We start from the raw sequence: 17,876 nt of genomic DNA on the forward strand, positions 1-17,876 counted from the left end.
GTGGTGCAAAGCTGGAGCATATAGTGGAGCTGTGGACTTTCACGTTTCTCTGTATATTGCTTTTTCTTTTTTCCTCTATTTCTTCCTCTCTCTCCCTCTCTACTGTTTGTTACTGGTACTCTCTCTATTTTGCTTTCTTGCTCTTTTCTTTTTTTGCTTTCTTTTTGTGTATTTTCGTTTGCTCTTTCTGTCTCTCTCCATCTCTGTATTTCCTTCTAGGTATGCCTTGATGTATGTTTTTTTCATGTTTTTTCTGTTTTTTCTACTTCTCTCTGGCTTTCTATATTTTCTCTTTCGTCCCTTTCTTTCTGTCTCTCTCTTTCTTTTCATTTTTCTGCACTCATTGTCTTGCTGAGTTGTTGCATCCAATGCTGGACAAATTAGCACGAAGTACCATTCTCTGCTAGTACAATGTCCTTTTTTCATCTGTAATTCACACCTTCATAATTGCGAAAGGTCCTCAATAAAGCTTGTGCAGGAAGCGTACGGGCTATTGAAAATAGTGGTGGTTTTGATATTGGTTCTATTTAGTGAGTTCTATTTACTACAAGAACGTAGTATATTTTTGATAAATCAGGTAGTCACAAAACCTTAAAAGTTAGTTTAAGTGTTCAACAATAAATCTTGCATTCTTCATGCTAAATATTCATATTTGCAGAAAATACCTGACATTTCGCTGTGGCTGCTTCTTTTCATTTAGGGTTCCACCTGCGGTGAAGATGAAACAGATGATGAAGTTTTGTCTAGAGGGGAGCATATGTCAATTTCTGAAGCTCGAAGAGGTATTGACGATTTCTTTATTTTATATATTATGGTTGGTGCTCGTATCAAGCTGTCACAGCTGTACTTTTATCACACGGATCGAGAAACTTTCTAGATACTTAGTAAAAAACTATATTTGCACTCATATTTCACAATTAGGGTCATTTAAGCCTACAATTCACGATAGATGCTACATGGTTTCAGAGACAAATGTAAAACAGAGATAATTTTCACAGCATCGGTATGTGATCAGTGTTTAACATCGTTTAGTGTTACTTTGATCAATACATGACACGTGTATTTGCGTTTGTTTTGAGTGATCCCATTATTTGCTGCACATGACATTTATTATTGCTGTAGCACTATGAATAACAGTCTTTAATGCTTTGTGATGACACAGCACCTTCCTGTTCTCCAACACCAGGCCAAGTAAGCAACCTTGAGTTGAGCCAGCCTTTGAGCCTGGCTTCAGAGCTGGAGGAGTACTACGAGGACAGCCTCCTGAGCGGGAGACTGGCCGTTCCAAATTTAGAGAAGTCACCCGCGCTGCCTCCTCTCTCAAGTCACTCATCCACTCCCGAATTCGAGGCTGACGATGAGGAAGCCCAGCCTGTGTCGATGCCGAGCTTAGGTTTTTCCTCGCCTAACAATGACTCTTATGCCCTCGTCAGACACTCAACGCCCAACGCGAGCAAGACTTCGCTAGACCTCATAGCCGAACAGTATTCTGATGACGTTGCTCGCATTAATCTACACAACTTGCCTCCTCCCTTGGAAAATGGCAACTCTTTTCTTTTCGAGGAGAAGGCCTCTGGAGAATTGCCGGACGAAGACCTTGTCGCGAAGATAAGGAGTTGCTTCGATGAGGTGAAAATCAAAGACGGCTACGTTCTAAGCGGCCGACTGCAGGACCTACTGACACCGCAGGAAGTGGACGAGATTGTCAACAACTACGTGTCGTACTCCAGCTTCATCGACGACAACATTCTAGAGGCTGTCGTGGAATTGGCTGGCGGGAGCCTAAGGAACGGCAGCGGCTGTCAGAGTCGAGAAAAGAAAGTGATTGTGCCAAACTTTGCGCCATTTTCGGACGACTCCAGCGACATTGTAGTCGTAGCTTACGAGGAGGACAACAGCGTCAATCCTTGCAGCAACGTCAGTAAGACGGCGACCCTCGAAAAGAAGAGTTTAGCTCACTGCGGGGGCGTTGACACCCACGATGTTCCAGCCGCTGAGACCTTCCACTCGTTGAAGAGGATAGACGTTGAGGAGTCTGTCCTGAAAAAGCTGGACATGCTTCCCGGTACTGGAATTGCAAACAGATTCACGGCTGACTCGTCTCGTAGTTTGTCGTCGCTGCCGGCTAACCTCTCTTGGGAGGAACAAAAAATCAAGGTGAATGCTGCCCGTTCAGATCCAGAACTACCGGTAGTGGCTCTTCCAGAACAACCCTTGAACGGCAGCATTGCTGCTGCTGCTTCTGCAGTCTCTCCACCTGAGCTTGTTTCTGAAGAAATGCAGCAGGAAAATGACTACAGTGCCCCAGCAGGTTTGTGGGTCACCGCTTTACATCGGCCGTCAATAACATGCTTTCTTTGCTGTGCAGCTACTAACACCCTGACTTTTTTCTTCACCCCTACTAGTTCCTGTGCAGCTGTCCAGTTTGCAGCGTCCGGTCGTCTTGAAATCGGGGGTGGTGTTTACCGCTTATGTGCCTGCTGCTTTAGGGTGCTGTGCATGTTTCCCAAGGACATGTTTCTCAAGGCCCTCGCTTCTGCAAATCTTGATTTAATGTCCGGTTCTGGATACATTGTTAAATTTTGTGTGAAGTAGCCGTAACTACAACAATCAGTGATTAATATAATGGTATTTGATATGTGTCATACAACGTATTTCATCTTATTCTAACCTTGAGTTAAAGAATCGTGCATCACTGCTTTGTTTTCACTCAAATTTTTTTTTTTGCTTGGTTGCGTTTGCTCGTTGACATCATTCACTGAAATGCTTTATTTTTCTTGCCTGGTCTGTCATGATATTTTAGTTTCGTAAACCCACCAAATTAGTCTTTGTACCTTCAGATGTTTACTGGTGTGGTTAAGTACTCATACAGTGGTGGTGGCTTATTTTTCTTCGGGAGAAATCATAAAAGCTGAAATGCCAAGTGTTTCCCTTAATGATTTAAACAAAATGTGAGCTTTATGAAAAATTTGAGTAAGAGTCATGTAGCAATAATAGTTGCACTAAAATACATATTATATTGTAAAAAAGAAAGTAGTTTATTCTATGACATTGCTTGCTGTCCCGTCCTTGTTTAGTTTCTTATCCTTTTCACTTTTTGTCTGGACTGCTCCCTGTTGTGTGCCTGCCTTACTGTGGTGCCTCGTTTCACGAAGGTGTTCACCGTTCACTGTTGCAGAGAGGCCCTCAAGCCTGAGTGGTGCCAACAGGAGTAGACGCAAGATTAAAGTGAACCCAGACATCCTTCATGCCCAGATCGGTCTTGACGATGACCAGAAGAGCCTCTCGTCGATGAGCAACAAGAGTGACGGGGACGTCTTCTCACCTGCGGACGACCTGGCAACGCCAGATATCGAGACTCCTGATGAACTGGGTGACTCTGTGCTGGGAAGTGAGTGCAACTACTGTGGATTCAGAGAAAACAAAGGAAGGTTTGGGCAGAGTGTTCAGAGATAGGCCTTCGCTTAGCTTGAGGTCACACCCTAGTAGACCCAAATCTTGACACAACGTTGCAACATCAAGAAAGTTGCTTCAACATTGTGGCATCATTGCTTGGTACTAAGGCAGTTCTACTCCAAGTTACAGCTGCTGCATTTAAATGAAGTGTAGAACTTCGTGTGAATAGATTTATGTGAATGTCAGAGAGGTAATGAAGCACCCCTCGGGCTTAGTGAGAAAATGCATCCCGCATATAGCAGACAGACACTGCCATGAATATTGTAGCCAAATTTTGCAGTCCTGCGTGGCAAGGACAGCTTATGAGTGGAGCGTGAATTTGCCATTTCTTCAGGCGTCCGCTTTTGAGACAAAAGCCCGTCCCCACTCGCTTTAAGGCTGCCGGTTCCCATTGTTTGATGTCGAACAGTGAGTAGTATGCCAATCGCTAATAGCTGATATAAATCAAGTGCAGCGTTTGGGTCAGGTGCATTTTTTCCCATGAGGCGCTGCCATGAGCCAGCACAGTGCTTCATAGTCTGCTAATATTACATAATGACCCGCACTCATGCACAGAAATAACGATGAGAGAAAGTGGTCGCTTTTCATCACATGTGCTCAAGGTCATGATGTGTGCTGACATAGCTTCTTTTCCATGTGCCATTCGTACCTGCTTAGCTTTCAGCTCGTTTATTGGGATGAGAGAAGAGAGAAAACACTTAAGCCTTGTAACTTTGTTTGTTCTTGGCAGATATGAAAAATTTTTGCCACTGTGGATTCGTATGGCAATAAACCTTGATACTGCGGTCATTCGCTTATTACTTGGAAAGCTGTTCATTACCGCTTTAAAAGAAAGGAGGTGCTTGTGTTACGATGCAGTGAAACTATGTTCAGCAAAAAATTTGATGTTGAGAATTTCGCCATTGTTTGATAGTTAATTTCTTTATCTTTCAGAAAATTTATCACACTTGAATACTCGCAGTTTCAAAAATAATTTTTAGCCCATGTTCTTTGGCACATTGACAGGAACACTGGGTATACCTTTATGTATTTGTTTTATTTGAGACAACATTTTTGGAGGCTCGTGTACTTCTTTCTCATGAACTGTAAGGCATAAGCTAAGGAAAATTCTCTCATGGGTTATTTATTGGCATTTAGATAACTGGAACTAGAATCAGTAGCTTAGGTGCATTTGTATTTTTTTAGTTTAAAACAAACCATCTATAAGTGGTAATTTTCATACATCAACAAACTTAAAGAACAGAACAAATCTAGTTTTTGTTGTACGCTCCTAATTTTTGGTTGCTCTTTTATAAAGTGTTGCTCAGTACCTTTGTACAAATATGCATGGCTCTGCAGAAATTAGAGCTCAATAAAGGAACATATAGTATGTCAAGAAAATGAAAAAAAAAAGTAAAAAAATTAAAACAGTAAATACAATTTTAAACTAATTATGTGCCCCAATGCAACATGCCTTTATTCTTAAAGTAATGTGTAAATTGTACAACCATAGCTTTTAGTACCACTTCTGTGCAGATGAATCTTAAAACTCATTTTCAGAGTCTCATCCCACTTTAATCCAGATCCTTTCACTGTCATAATGGCAGTGTTTGTTTAGGATGTTAAACTTCATGAATTAGGCAAAGCAGAGGTAAATTTTCATGGAGATGTTGCACAGTAGCAGTAGTTTACGACTACGTTAGTGTGTGTAAGAATCGAAGTGTGTTGAAGTGGTCAATAATGGGAAATTTTAAAAATTCTGCTTATGGGTCTGCTTCTGCTCTGCATGAAGACAAGAGAAGAGGAGAGAGACGTGAATATACAGCTGTAACTGGCCGTTTGTTAGCTTATTTTAGTATCCACTTATATATACTCTAAGATGTCATCGTCCATTGGTGTCCTTGCACGTATGCGATCTCTTCTTCCCACTAAGGTCAAAATTATGATATACAATGCACTGGTATCATCTTTGTTACAGTACTGTAGCTTAGTGTGGTGCACAACCGGTGTGACGAATTTGCGCAAGTTGCACTTACTACAGAAAAGGGCCGTACGACATATTGCGGCTGAACACTATCTGTCGTCTACAAAACTTCTTTTTCTAAAATATGATATTCTTCCAGTTTTCTTTTTGTACAACTACAGGCTGATGTTATGCTATAAAGAGTTTGTCAAACATTGTACCAATACCACAATACATCTTGCTAAACTTATCGTAAACACAAGTGTTCGACTCACCAGGCACAAAGAAGTTTGGACTGTACCCACCCCAAGAACCTTTTATGACAAGCAATCATTGTCCTACAGACTGCCTTCTTTGTTAAATTTTTTAAACCGCGAAGATTTCGATCCTTCCTCTAAACAAAACTGTCAGATTAAACACTTCGCCCAACTGATACATTATCCTCAATGATACTTCTCTCAGAATTTATGCCCATTCTTTCCTTTTTATTATTGCTTTTCATGTTCATGCCACTTCATGACCATACATTTGAACTACTCTCTTTTTATCTTAGCACTGTTTTCATAAACTTTTTGTATTACTTTTTTGTGATGTTATACCTGTATGTTTATTTCATATTTGTTGTACATGATTGACTACCATTCCTGCTGCTTTGTCAACTTGTGAACGGGGTCAGGACCTCGTCAAGCTCTTGAGCTTTTAGTCCTGTACTCGACCTTATCTAAAGGAAATAAAATGATTGATTGATTGATTGATTGATATACAACAGTGACGGCTATAGTTTTGGGGCTCATTACATTGATGTGTAAAACTATCCTACTTGTTTTATGGGAAAACCAGCCTAAGGGTCACTATAAGTACAATAATTCTTGTGCTCATTTGGAAAGCATTCAATACCTCACTATGTGATTAACGCCTCTCTGTTTCAATGGCTCCATTGCCTTATTTTGTTTTCCGGCCTTTAGTACGTTCAGTGTGCTTTATATGCTGTCGTTTTCTGCCCCGAACAGGAGATGACTCGACCCTGAGTGACTCAATTCCTGAAATGTCTGCTCGAGAAGAGTACGCAGAGGAGAGAAGCTGGAAGACTTGCAACGTGGGTGGTGTCGAACGCAAGATTGACATGAGGGTGATCGAGCCTTACAAGAAGGTGCTATCGCATGGAGGTATGCATGCATGTATTATCTTTACCTAACTCCTGTGGCAACATATAGTGCTGGAAGACACCATTAACTAAACATTGCATTAAAACGGCTCTTGGAGCGTGTGGGTACATATTCGTCATGCGTAAAGTGCAGCGTGCACGGGATTATAGATGAAAGAGAAGAAGTAAACAGGACTATTGTTGGTGATACGTGTCCTTATTGTACCACTCTAGTGATGCAAGCAGATGCATACTGCAGCCGAAACGCTCCTGTCACCTCCTTCAAGCCGGCCTTCGCTACAGCGACACAGCCAGTTACAACCGCTGGATGCATGACAACACATTCCACCAGATGCTACTTCACTTCATGCACAACACCGGTCTAATGGTGCACATTTAATACGCATACATGCAAAAAAATATTATGCCTTAAAGGGAAGTCTATATCACAATTAAATAACAAAAAAAGACTATTGCTAGTCTTGTTTTGCTCCTTCCCTTTCGTCTGTCGTTCCCGTGCACGCAGCACTTCGCATGTGATAAATATTGCGCCTTATTTCATCCTTATAGATACTCGTAAATACAGCTTTTTTTCCTGTGTGATTGAAAACTGCAGTTCATTACCTGGTTGAACTTGCTCTCTTCCTTTAGCTTTATTTTTAGAAGCGGAAGCTATTTACCGTATAGTGCGGAATATAGGTCGAGATTTTTTCCAAAAAATTTCGCTAAAAAGTCACCCCTCGACCTATATACCGGCCCTTGGCATAAACAAAGTGATCGTCTGGCAACAGGGAGTGTCGCATGTTTTTTGGGCATCAGCATCGACATCGCCTCCATGGGCCGACGCCTCTGCCGACGCCATTTTTCTTTTCTTGTTCATTTCGTGTTCGTAGAGAGTGGCGACTTTTACTCTGCGACCAGCTATGAATACCGGGACGCGGCGCCAGTTCACCGCCGCGTTTAAAAGAAAAGTTATAGAATTCGCGGAAGTGAATGGCAACATGGCGGCACAGCGGCAGTTTGGAGTGTCCGAGAAAAGCGTCAGATACTGGCGCAACCAAAAATCCAAACTGTCAGTGTGTAACGCGAGGAAGACGTCGTTTCGCGGTCGCCGAGCTGTGCACCCGGAACTCGAGGACAAAGTGGCGGATTTCGTCCGCGAGTACCGTGCCAAATCCCTTCCCGTGAATGCGGAGCTCATTCGCTCAAAAGCCGTCGAGCTCGCCCGTGAAGCCGGCCTGTCAAAGAAAGACTTCAAGGGATCCATTTATTGGGTCCGTCGCTTTATGCGACGCAAAGGATTTGCGCTTCGACGGCGCACGTCGATATGCCAGAAGCTGCCGGAGATGTACGAGGACAAATTGATAGAGTTTCAACTCTATGTGAACAACCTCCGGCGGCAGCATGGCTACATGCTAGGCCAGATCGGCAACGCCGACGAAACGCCGGTGTGGTTTGACATGCCGTCGTCCACGACTGTTTGTGAACGCGGGGCAAAAGAGGTGAGGCTTTTGTCGACCGGTAGCGAGCATTCGCGCTTCACCGTTATGCTTTGCTGCACGGCCGACGGCAGAAAGTTGCCCCCCTTCATAATCTTCAAGCGGAAGACGATGCCGAAGGAGGCCTTCCCGCGGGATGTCGTCGTCCGCGTCAACGAGAAGGGGTATATGGACGAGGCCCTAATGCGCGAATGGATCCGCACAGTGTGGAACCGGCGGCCCGGAGCCCTCCTGCAGCGCCGGAACATGCTCGTGTTGGATGCATTTCGCGGGCATTTGACAGCATCGGTGAAGGAGAGCCTTCGCGACGGAAGGACGGATCTTGTCGTCATTCCGGGAGGAATGACATCAACACTTCAACCGTTGGACGTCGTCCTCAATAAACCTTTTAAAGACCGTGTGCGTGCGCTGTACACCGAATGGATGGCTGGCGACAACCCGCGGACCCCGACAGGCCGGCTGCGCAGGCCACCTCTCGCGACAGTTTGTGGTTGGGTCTCCGAGGCATGGAGGTCTCTGCCTGAAGAGATGGTGGTGCGCGCATTCAAGAAGTGCTGCATCAGCAACGCTCTCGACGGCACCGAGGACGACATGCTGTGGGAGGCGGCTAGTGACAAGCAGTCGTCGTCGTCGGAGAGCTCCGACAGCTCGGAGGACTGTGAGGACTGACTAAAGTGAAGCAGTGAACGATTCCGCGTTTTTCTTTTTTTTTTTTGCTGGTCAAGGTAAGGGGGTCGACCTATATTCCGCCTCGACCTATATTCCGCATTATACGGTAATAGTAGGAACACTTAGTTCAGCTGTGTCAGGATGCTTTGTGAGTCTGCTGCCTTCAACTCAAATTTCTGTTAGCAGGCGCGTACTACATTTGAAATGTGGCTTTGGTAAATGTTCGTTTAACCAAAGTGCGTATATGTATACAGTTGTGCTGATTTATTTCGTTTCCCCGTATCCACCAGTCATAGCGGCCGCATTTTCGATGCAGGCAAGAATGCTAAAGGCCCATCTAATTGAAGTGCATGAAGTGTATCTTGGGTGGTGAAAATTTCCGGAGCTCTTCATTGCAGCATCTCTTATAATTATAGTGTAGCTCAGGGTCTTAAAATGCCAACTATATCATAATCATCATCATCATTTGTTGCCACATCCAGTGCCCGCTTGTAGTAAAGTGCACTGTGTTTCTTTGTTTTGTCAGGCTACTTCGGAGAGGATCGTCAAGCCATCATTGTGTTTAGTGCATGCCACCTACCTGATCGGTGCCGGAGAGACTACGACTATGTCATGGATAATCTGTTCCTGTAAGTTTTCGTAAAGCCTTCTCTGGTTAATTTTTTAAAAAATTGTAAAGCTTTTTTCTGGAAGATGCATATGACTTTTCTCTGTAGCTTTAATCTGCTGTTCAGCAAATGACAATTTTTTTAAATGAACGGATATGAAGCACGAGCGCTAAGATTTGAAGTTTTGCATGGCTGATATGTATGGTGAGCATAATCTGTAACCTATTGCGTTTACACTTTACGAAAGCTCAGGTGCTTTGCTTGAATATGACACAAAAGATGCCAGATATAGTAGACATCACATTTGGAGGTGCTCTTGAACTTGCACTCCGTAAATATGTCGCATTGTTGATATGTCAACAAGATGGCACATAGTGCATGCAATCTATGGTGCTTGAGGCAGTGTTGGGCTTTCTGTAGGGACACTGAGCTGTCTCTTTTTTTTTTTGTGATAACTATATGAAGTTCTCTCTCATACCACTGTGCCTGTATGTCACCAGTCTTAAATGCCACCGTCAAATTGACGATTGTGACCGCTCATTTGCAGATACGTTTTGTCAACTTTAGACGAACTCGTGGTTGACAGCTACGTCCTGATTTACCTTCACGGGGCCACCGAGCGCAGCAAGATGCCCAGTTTTGGTTGGCTCAAGCGCTGCTACCAAATGATTGACAGGAGGCAAGCACCTATCCTATTTCTCTAGTTTTCAATCTTCAGTTTAAGGGGGGAGGATACCATGGAAGGGCAACTTTTTTGCTTGTTGAGATATCCTAATGAAATTTTCAGGGTAATAATAAAGCCATTTGAATAACCACGAAATTTCATGCATTTAGGTTTACTGGTTCCCAAGTTACAGCGATTTATCAGGATAGTTCACATGGGTTTCTTAGTCAGGCTCTGGTGAATTTAATAAATGTGCTAGCACTGTGAAATTCACTGTGATGATTCCTGGATGGGTGCTTTACACTAGGACAGAGCCCCTTTTTTTAGTTTGCTTGCTGAAAATTTTTAGCAGAGCACTGGATAGGGTGTTTGCCATTGAATATGTATCAATGAAATTTTAATTATCACAAATTACAGACACAATAAATTAAAAAAACGGCTCTGTCAGTGTGTGGGCTATTTATTAGGGTACATAATAAAACAAATCTGATAGAAATCAGATGAACAGTTGCAGAGATATCACCAGACTAAACAGCCTCACTGGCCAAAAAAGTCAGTCTCAGAAAACAGACTTTGAAAGTTTCGAACACATATTTTGGTCTAAAATGACCCTGCAAAGTAGCTAGAAATGTTCTTTAGGACTTTTTTACCACTTTTCCTACCTGTGCTGCAGCTGTTTTTGAGCCTTTTTCACATGGAAAGGGTCTTTTTCCGCTGCCCGTTGGTTGTTGGCATAGCGTCATCGGTTGCTGACATAGTGCCGTGCTTTGGTTGCACAGCAACACATTCGCTATTCTCCGCGGCTAACTCCTCGCACGTCTACGAACGTGTTGGCAATTGCACAGTCTATGGCGCGGTCGCATAGATTGGGGTCGTAATCACTGCAGTTAGCGAGCGCAGCGCATCAGGCGCACTTGAGCACGAAACACCAACACTAGCCGCACTTGTCACGACGAAGTGTTGCGCTGATGATGTAGCAATCTCGAAGTTATGATAAGCGTCAATGCAGTCATCGTCTTGAAGAGACAAAGGAGAAGATGCTCAGCATCGATCAGACTGTCACCCACGCGTTCGCGTGTGAACGAGCCTCGCCATGTGTACGAGCTTCATCAGACGCTTTATTCAAGAGAACGCATGCTGAGTCCCAAACTTTGCCCTGCCCATCGTTAGTGACCGAACAACAAACAGTGTCCTGTGAACACGGCGAAATATTGTCTAGTTAAAAATGCTGAAAAATTGAAGAGCTCATGTGAGAACCGAGCGGAATGATCGCAAATGGGGGACACACAAAGCACGCCCAGGGAACACTGGCACTTGCAAGGCCAGCGTAGGAGCAGACGGTGAGCCAGGGCACAGATGCATCATCGCGCACAGCAGCCAATAGGAGCTGCGTGATCGCCCACTCCTTCGAGAGGCGCACGCTTCTTCCAATCGTGGCTTCATATCTGAGCCGCAGAAGACTTCAAAACTTCGAGGGCCCCCAATTATGAGCGATTCCTGCCTTGGCCACGCCGCTGCTGCTGCCTCAGGTGGCAGAAAAAAAAAAGCAAGAATTCACGAGAAAAACAAGATCAAGATAGCGGTGCTGGGCTGCGTGGTTGGGAAATTGCAAACGCGCGAAGTTGGGATATTTTCAGTGCTCTTTGGCCACTCGCCGGCTGCCACGACTTGTTATATAATTTATTTGACGTACTTTCACTATTAAATAAACATTAATATTTATAGAACAGGTAGTTTATACGACATACTACCAGAATATGTAGTTCTCCAAAAATGGACTTCTTCACGATTTTTCAATTTTCAAAGGATGCATCCCCTTAAGTTCAAGGGGCAAACGGAAGGTAGGAAATGAATAAATGCAGTTGTTACGTTAATTGCACTGGTATGACTATAAAGTATGGCGAATGAGTAAGCCAGTATGGATGGCACCCAACACACTTGGTCCCTTATAATTTGCATGAATTATGCATGTTGACGACAAGTACTTATGACATGGAAAATACACTCTCTGATCCCTGTAATTTTAACTGCCAAACTTAGACATAATGAATCATCACTATCTGGGCCGCTACTTCGATACCCATTTCTCAAATCTGTATGTTTTATGATACTTCGATACCTTTGTTTAGTCCATTTCGAGTAGTAGCAAAAACTACTGTGTAGAGGAAGCATAAGTCTGCATTTTGTTAAGCAAAGTTAGCTCTGCTTACCTTATTTGTAGTATATTACTTGAGATCACAGCAAGTTAAAATGGCTTCAAGATGACAATGACAATCAACAATTTTAGACGAACTCTTGGGACTTACGTACTCATGCAGTGCTGGGGGCTTTCTCTAAAAGTTGTTGACTCGGCAACATTTTTTTTTTGCCAAGCTTCGTTAAAGGCTAGCTCCGGCAAGTTTTCGACCATGTCGAGCTAATGATGTTTCTATGTTCCCGAGACACTCTTGTCCCGAGCCCAATAGCTAAAATGCTCTTGAAAATAATTTTTAATAGGAAAAAAGGCGCAATACCGAAACCGAAACCCAACCGGGCACCCTGTCTGTGTATGACGTACTATTTGGTAAGAACCGGAGGCCGTACACTGGTCCCGCTGGCGCAGAGTATGAAAGCTGTGAAAGCCAGGCCAGCGAAGCGCCGGCCAAGCAGCACAGAGGAAGGAGGAAAGCTTTCCCGTGTTATACCCATGCCAAACACCACCGCAGTCGCCTTGTGGCCAGCACAATGAATGCTGTAGCGGTCAAAGCAGCGATGCCATCGGCTGCGTCACTGTGATGTCCTGCCAAACTCAACGTCACACAGACAGTGTTGCCAATAATTCTCGAAAGCGAGGTGAGCTTTTCGAGGCAAACTTTAAAATTTATTTCCAAGCAATCGGCGGATCTCTCAAGTCTGTAATTTGGCATAAATGACGAAAATGTGCAAAGGAACGTACCCAGCGAATTTTATTGATATCCATTGATCTCAACAAATCACTGGAGTTGGTCTTTAACTATCAAAACAAAAACTTTTACAAGCTCATCAAAAGCCTTTTGAAGTACTATGTTGACAATAAACTGAGAATCTTGATTTCTTGCAGATTGCGGAAAAACCTGAAGGGGCTTTATCTTGTGCACCCCACCTTCTGGCTGAAGACTATTGTTATTATGACCAGGCCTTTTATCAGGTCAGCTCTCTTTGCACTGATTTTTTTTCACATGTGTTTTTACTGACGTGGCATCACGCATAAATGTTATGTTTACTGAGGATTTTTATTTGCTTTTTATACTTACAAGAACTTGTCAAAATTTTTCTATGAAAGACGGTAGAATTTTAGTTAGCAAAACCTCACTAATTGAACCTTTGTTAATTACAAATATTTTCACTTAGATTCGTTCTCTGGTTTTGCCAGCAGGTGTTTTTGTTAATGGCATTAAACTGTGAAATTCGAATAAATGTTGCTGCACCCTGGTAAATTTTATTTATGGCACACTGAGGAGTGAGAACTCTAGCCGGTGGGTTCACAAGGCTTATGCACTTGGGAATGAATGCCGTGAAAGACACCCAGTATTGAGTTACTGTTAAAGTGTGTAATAGAATACTACATTGGCATTCCAGATGCATTGTATATTTTTAATAACCAAAGTCGACGGAATTGTGAACATCTTTGCCGTAAGCTGTCTCACACCGTGATAAAAATAAGATTTCGAAGGCTAAACGTGTGCGAAACCAGCAGGCCAAACAGCTGCTCTTATCAGTGAAATGCGACTCGATAGAGTGAAATATTGCTTTAGAGTGGTAGCACTGGCTTGCCTAGAATGCTGCTAAACCTCATTTTTCACGCTTTCTTTCAGCTCCAAGTTTAGCAGGAAACTGCGTTTTGTATATAGCCTCGAAGAGTTGTCTTGGGTGGTGCCGCTAGACCACGTGTGCATACCTGACAAAGTGAAGCAGTAAGTGAGACCTTGCCACATGGCTTGTGCATGCCATTTCTGTATCAACTGCTTGACCCTTAATGCATAGTATTGTTGCATTAAAATTCTGCTTTCTGTTGATAATCACTCTTTTGTCTTGATACTTGCATTTGCTTAGGGGGAAAACCTGTAATCTAATGTTAATCCTGTTTCTAATGGAGATATGGTTGTCACCTTGGTCACGAAAGATAATAGAATGGGTAGTGTGTTGGATGTGCTTCGTAGGCAGCTTTTGGCATGCTGTATTATAGTCGTTTTTGAAAGTTGCTAAAGATTTGGATGAAAAGAAGGAAGAGCATTAGTCAGGGAAGCTTTTGCATTGATTAAACATAGACATGCCTTATGATTAATCGCTCAATAATGTTAAAAGCCCAGAAATGTATGAAAAAAGATATATGAGGTGTACCTGGCTGGTTGCCAGGCGAGTTGGCTTCACTGCAGGTTACGGAAACCTTGCTAGACTTTACACAGAGCCCCTGATCTTCAAAATTCTATTAAATCCACTCGTTTTACTAAATTCCTGTTTTTATATTATAAATGTACTTGCGTTGCAGCTGTCAGACGTTTTATCTTCTAAAAACCAAAAGAAAAAATGGGTCGAGTACATGGGTGTAAGGAGGCGATATTGGTGACCTGTGGTTCCAAAAAAGCCATACTGCATCATTTCAAAACTGATTGATGTGTTGGAAATCGGTATTTTAGTGCGAATCACTGTTATGACATGTCATCACACGTTTGTCTTGTCTTTTGAATTTTCTATTCAGTTTGCGTAATTAACTTTGGTGCTCGTCATGATTCCGCTAAAGCTTGTGTCCTAACATTTTGTAGTGATTAGTATCTTCGACATCAGTGTCTGCATGCAGCGATAGTTTATGTACTGACACTTGTAGTTCTGCATATGTTCGCTTTAAGGCGTAACTCTCATATTTATCAGTCAATTGTTGATAGCCAAGGAGCCTTGTATGAATAAGGTAGCCATTGGCATTTGCTTGACCATTACTTTCCCTGTATGTTTCCAAGACTAACTGTGTTGTTTTTGTCCCTAACCCTCAAAAGATACGATGCAGAGCGTATCCTTGAAGGATAAGAGAGCTTCACTCCTCTTCCTGGAGGTAATTAATGCTTTTGCTTCTACCAGCCTAACCTAACATGCTTTTGTGTTTGTTGTGTCATGACTACAATGTCCTGTTGCTTTTACATTAGTGCGTATAATGTGTTTCACAACACACGATACTAACTATTATACAATCATGGGAGTTCTACAGAGAGCTGCACAGAAGCCGAAACAACCAAGTTGATATTGTAAGGAGCAATAATAACCCAGAGGAGTTCGATATCTTACCAGTAACGACAGGGGAAGTAAGGAAAGCCCTAGAAGGAATGCAAAGAGGCAAAGTCACTGGTGAGGACTAGGTAGCAATGTACGTGCTGAAAGATCGTGGAGAAATTGTGTTAGGAAGAACTGGCAACCTTATATACAAAGTAGCTCTTGACGGGAAGAGTACCAGAATCTTGGAAGAACGACGACATCATTTTAATCCGTAGGAAAGGAGATGTTAAGGGCTTGAAAAATTGCAGGTCATTCAGCTTACTTACTGTCCATTCTCTACAAACTATCTACAAAAATAATAGCTAATAGAATTAAGGTGACATCAGAGTTCAGTCAACCAAAAGACAAAGAAAGATTTCGTACAGGCTACTCTACAATAGACCATATTCATAATATCAATCAGGTAATAAAAAAATCTGTGGAAAACAGCCAACTCTTGTACATAGCCTGTACATAGATCATGAGAAGGTGTTTGACTCTGTCGAGACATCAGCAGTGATGCAGGCACTACAGAATCAGGGCGTTGACGAGCCCTACATAAACACACTGGAAAAAATATACAGCGGATCCATAGCCACCAAAGTTCTTCATAAAGAAAGCAACAGAATTCCGACAAGGAAACCAAATCCCAGTCGCCACAGTGGAAGCATTACACTTCACCAAGACCAAAAGCCCGCCAAATGCGCAGCAACATTGAAGTGGTGCTGAGTGCTTTCTTTGACTCCCAAGGTGTAGTACACCACGAGTACGCACCACAGGGTCAAATAATCACCGAAGAATACTACTGGGATGTCGTCTGTTTCCTACGTCATGCTGTGCGGCGCAAGAGACCTCAGTTGAGGTCAACAGTTTCGAAACTGGCCCATCCTTCACGACGATGCTCCTGCACATTCCTCAGACTTGTTTCAGACTTTTTTGGCAAAAAGTCGGACTCCTGTAGTTCAACAAGCTCCTTACTCTACTGATATGGCGCCCAGTGACTTTTGGCTGTTTCCCAAACTCAAGAGGACATTGAAAGCAGAGCGATTTTAGACAAGGAAGGACATTATAGCTGCAACGCAGCTGAGCTAAACTCCATTCCTAAAGAGGCCTTCTCAGAATGCTTCCAACAATGGCAGCACCGCTGGGAGAAGTGTGTGGAGTCCCAAGGGGACTACTTTGAGGGGGATTAGGTTTCCAATGCTCCAATTATGCCAGTTTTTTTTTTTTCCACCAAAGGTCAGACACTTTTGTAACAGAGCTCGTTACGATGTGTTTCGATTTGGTTCGTCTTGATTTGGTTTTTATGTGGGAAACACCTTGCAGATCCTGTCGGGCATCAAGAGGGAAACTAGAGAGCAATGGAGTACAATGGAAAAAATCGAATCTCGCAATACTGTACAGCATCTGAACCAAAGAACACAACAAAGCACTGAATTCTCTAATGAAACAGTTATGCAATAAAAAAGAAAAGGCACATTGAGCAAGAAGTGAGCACAGGCATTTGTGAAATAATTCGACTGATTATGAAGCAATTTCATTGGGAAGACCATTCTAGTGATATGTGGCACGTGGTGCAGCAGATGAATAGAAAGCAGTAGTTAAACCAAAATGTGCCTGAAACTGAGATGATTATGTAATCTTGCAGATGTTCATGACAAATTTATTCGTTCCATTCATACGTGTCCAAATTTACCATCCTATTGAAATACCTGATGAGCATTCTCCCAACTTCCTTCTTACCAAGTTGCATACTTTGGCATTCACGAAGTGTGCAGTGCAGTTTCTACAAATTAAAAAAATTTGTGTCGTTGCTCCTCTTGGGTTTTACCATCAGTGCATGCGAAGACTGCGGCAGGTTGCGTTTCGTCCTTGCTTAAACAGTGATTGTCGTCAACCATCATGTTTCAGACTGGAGTTTGAGAACATGATAAAGGAGAAGAAGAGGAAACTGGGGAGCAAAAAGGTTCTTCCAGGACCGAGGCATGTTACGGATGATGTATCCTAGTGACTTTGTTGCTCGTAGCACCTGGTGAGCCGATGGAGCTGGTGCTTTGTCAAAACTGTATTCGTTATGAAAGTTATGATTTCTAGCTTCACGGCACTGTACAGAGTAGAGAAACCCTGGGCACTTGCGTTCACCTGGGTTGGTTGTACAGCTGACGTGTTTGTTGGCTCGTACTATATAAGATTGTAAACCAGCCAAGAATATTATTTCAAATAAGGAGCAGCTGCAAGTTATGAGTAGGTCATGTTGAGACCTGGGAATGCATGTATTTATATTGTGTTTGTGAAAATAAGTGTTTCTTTCGAATGTCTTTTATGTGCTTTTATTTCTTTCTCACGGCCTCCATACAAAGCTATGCTTTAAGATATGTGCCAGCTTGCTCAAATGCTTCAGTGACAACAAGGCTTACTTTGTGCACAGGAATGTACAGTTAATTGCACAGAAATGTACAGTTACCAACTTTTTTCAGAGAAGGTCACATGCATAAATTTATGATGAAAAAGTGCAAAAAGAAATGCTGCGTATGAGGGCTGAAGAGACCTTTGGCACTGCTGCTGTGCTATGCTTCTTACCAAACATATCATTGCTGCCTCTACATCATTTTCATAGGTGTACATTCATTGT

General features: G+C 42.8%; 1 protein-coding gene across 5 annotated transcripts in view; it reads left to right on the top strand.

The window, feature by feature from the left end:
* The window catches only part of LOC119172245 (uncharacterized), a 42,583-nt gene extending 25,006 nt beyond the window's left edge, over positions 1 to 17,577 (top strand). For 2 of the 5 annotated variants that reach the window (XM_037423281.2, XM_037423282.2), the window contains exons 13-21: positions 701 to 782; positions 1,163 to 2,311; positions 3,179 to 3,391; positions 6,409 to 6,564; positions 9,237 to 9,339; positions 9,866 to 9,997; positions 13,062 to 13,148; positions 13,816 to 13,914; positions 17,156 to 17,577. In XM_037423281.2, coding sequence (XP_037279178.2) covers positions 701 to 782; positions 1,163 to 2,311; positions 3,179 to 3,391; positions 6,409 to 6,564; positions 9,237 to 9,339; positions 9,866 to 9,997; positions 13,062 to 13,148; positions 13,816 to 13,914; positions 17,156 to 17,252 — 2,118 coding nt within the window. In that variant the 3' untranslated portion in view covers positions 17,253 to 17,577. Of the gene's footprint in view, positions 1 to 700; positions 783 to 1,162; positions 2,312 to 3,178; positions 3,392 to 6,408; positions 6,565 to 9,236; positions 9,340 to 9,865; positions 9,998 to 13,061; positions 13,149 to 13,815; positions 13,915 to 14,991; positions 15,048 to 17,155 lie in introns of all 5 variants that reach the window. The other 3 variants (XM_037423284.2, XM_037423283.2, XM_037423285.2) reach the window with 3 other exon arrangements.
* Positions 17,578 to 17,876: the final 299 nt, after the last annotated feature.

The sequence above is a fragment of the Rhipicephalus microplus genome, chromosome 4 (assembly GCF_043290135.1).
Source record: "Rhipicephalus microplus isolate Deutch F79 chromosome 4, USDA_Rmic, whole genome shotgun sequence".
Taxonomy (NCBI): Eukaryota; Metazoa; Arthropoda; class Arachnida; order Ixodida; family Ixodidae; genus Rhipicephalus; species Rhipicephalus microplus.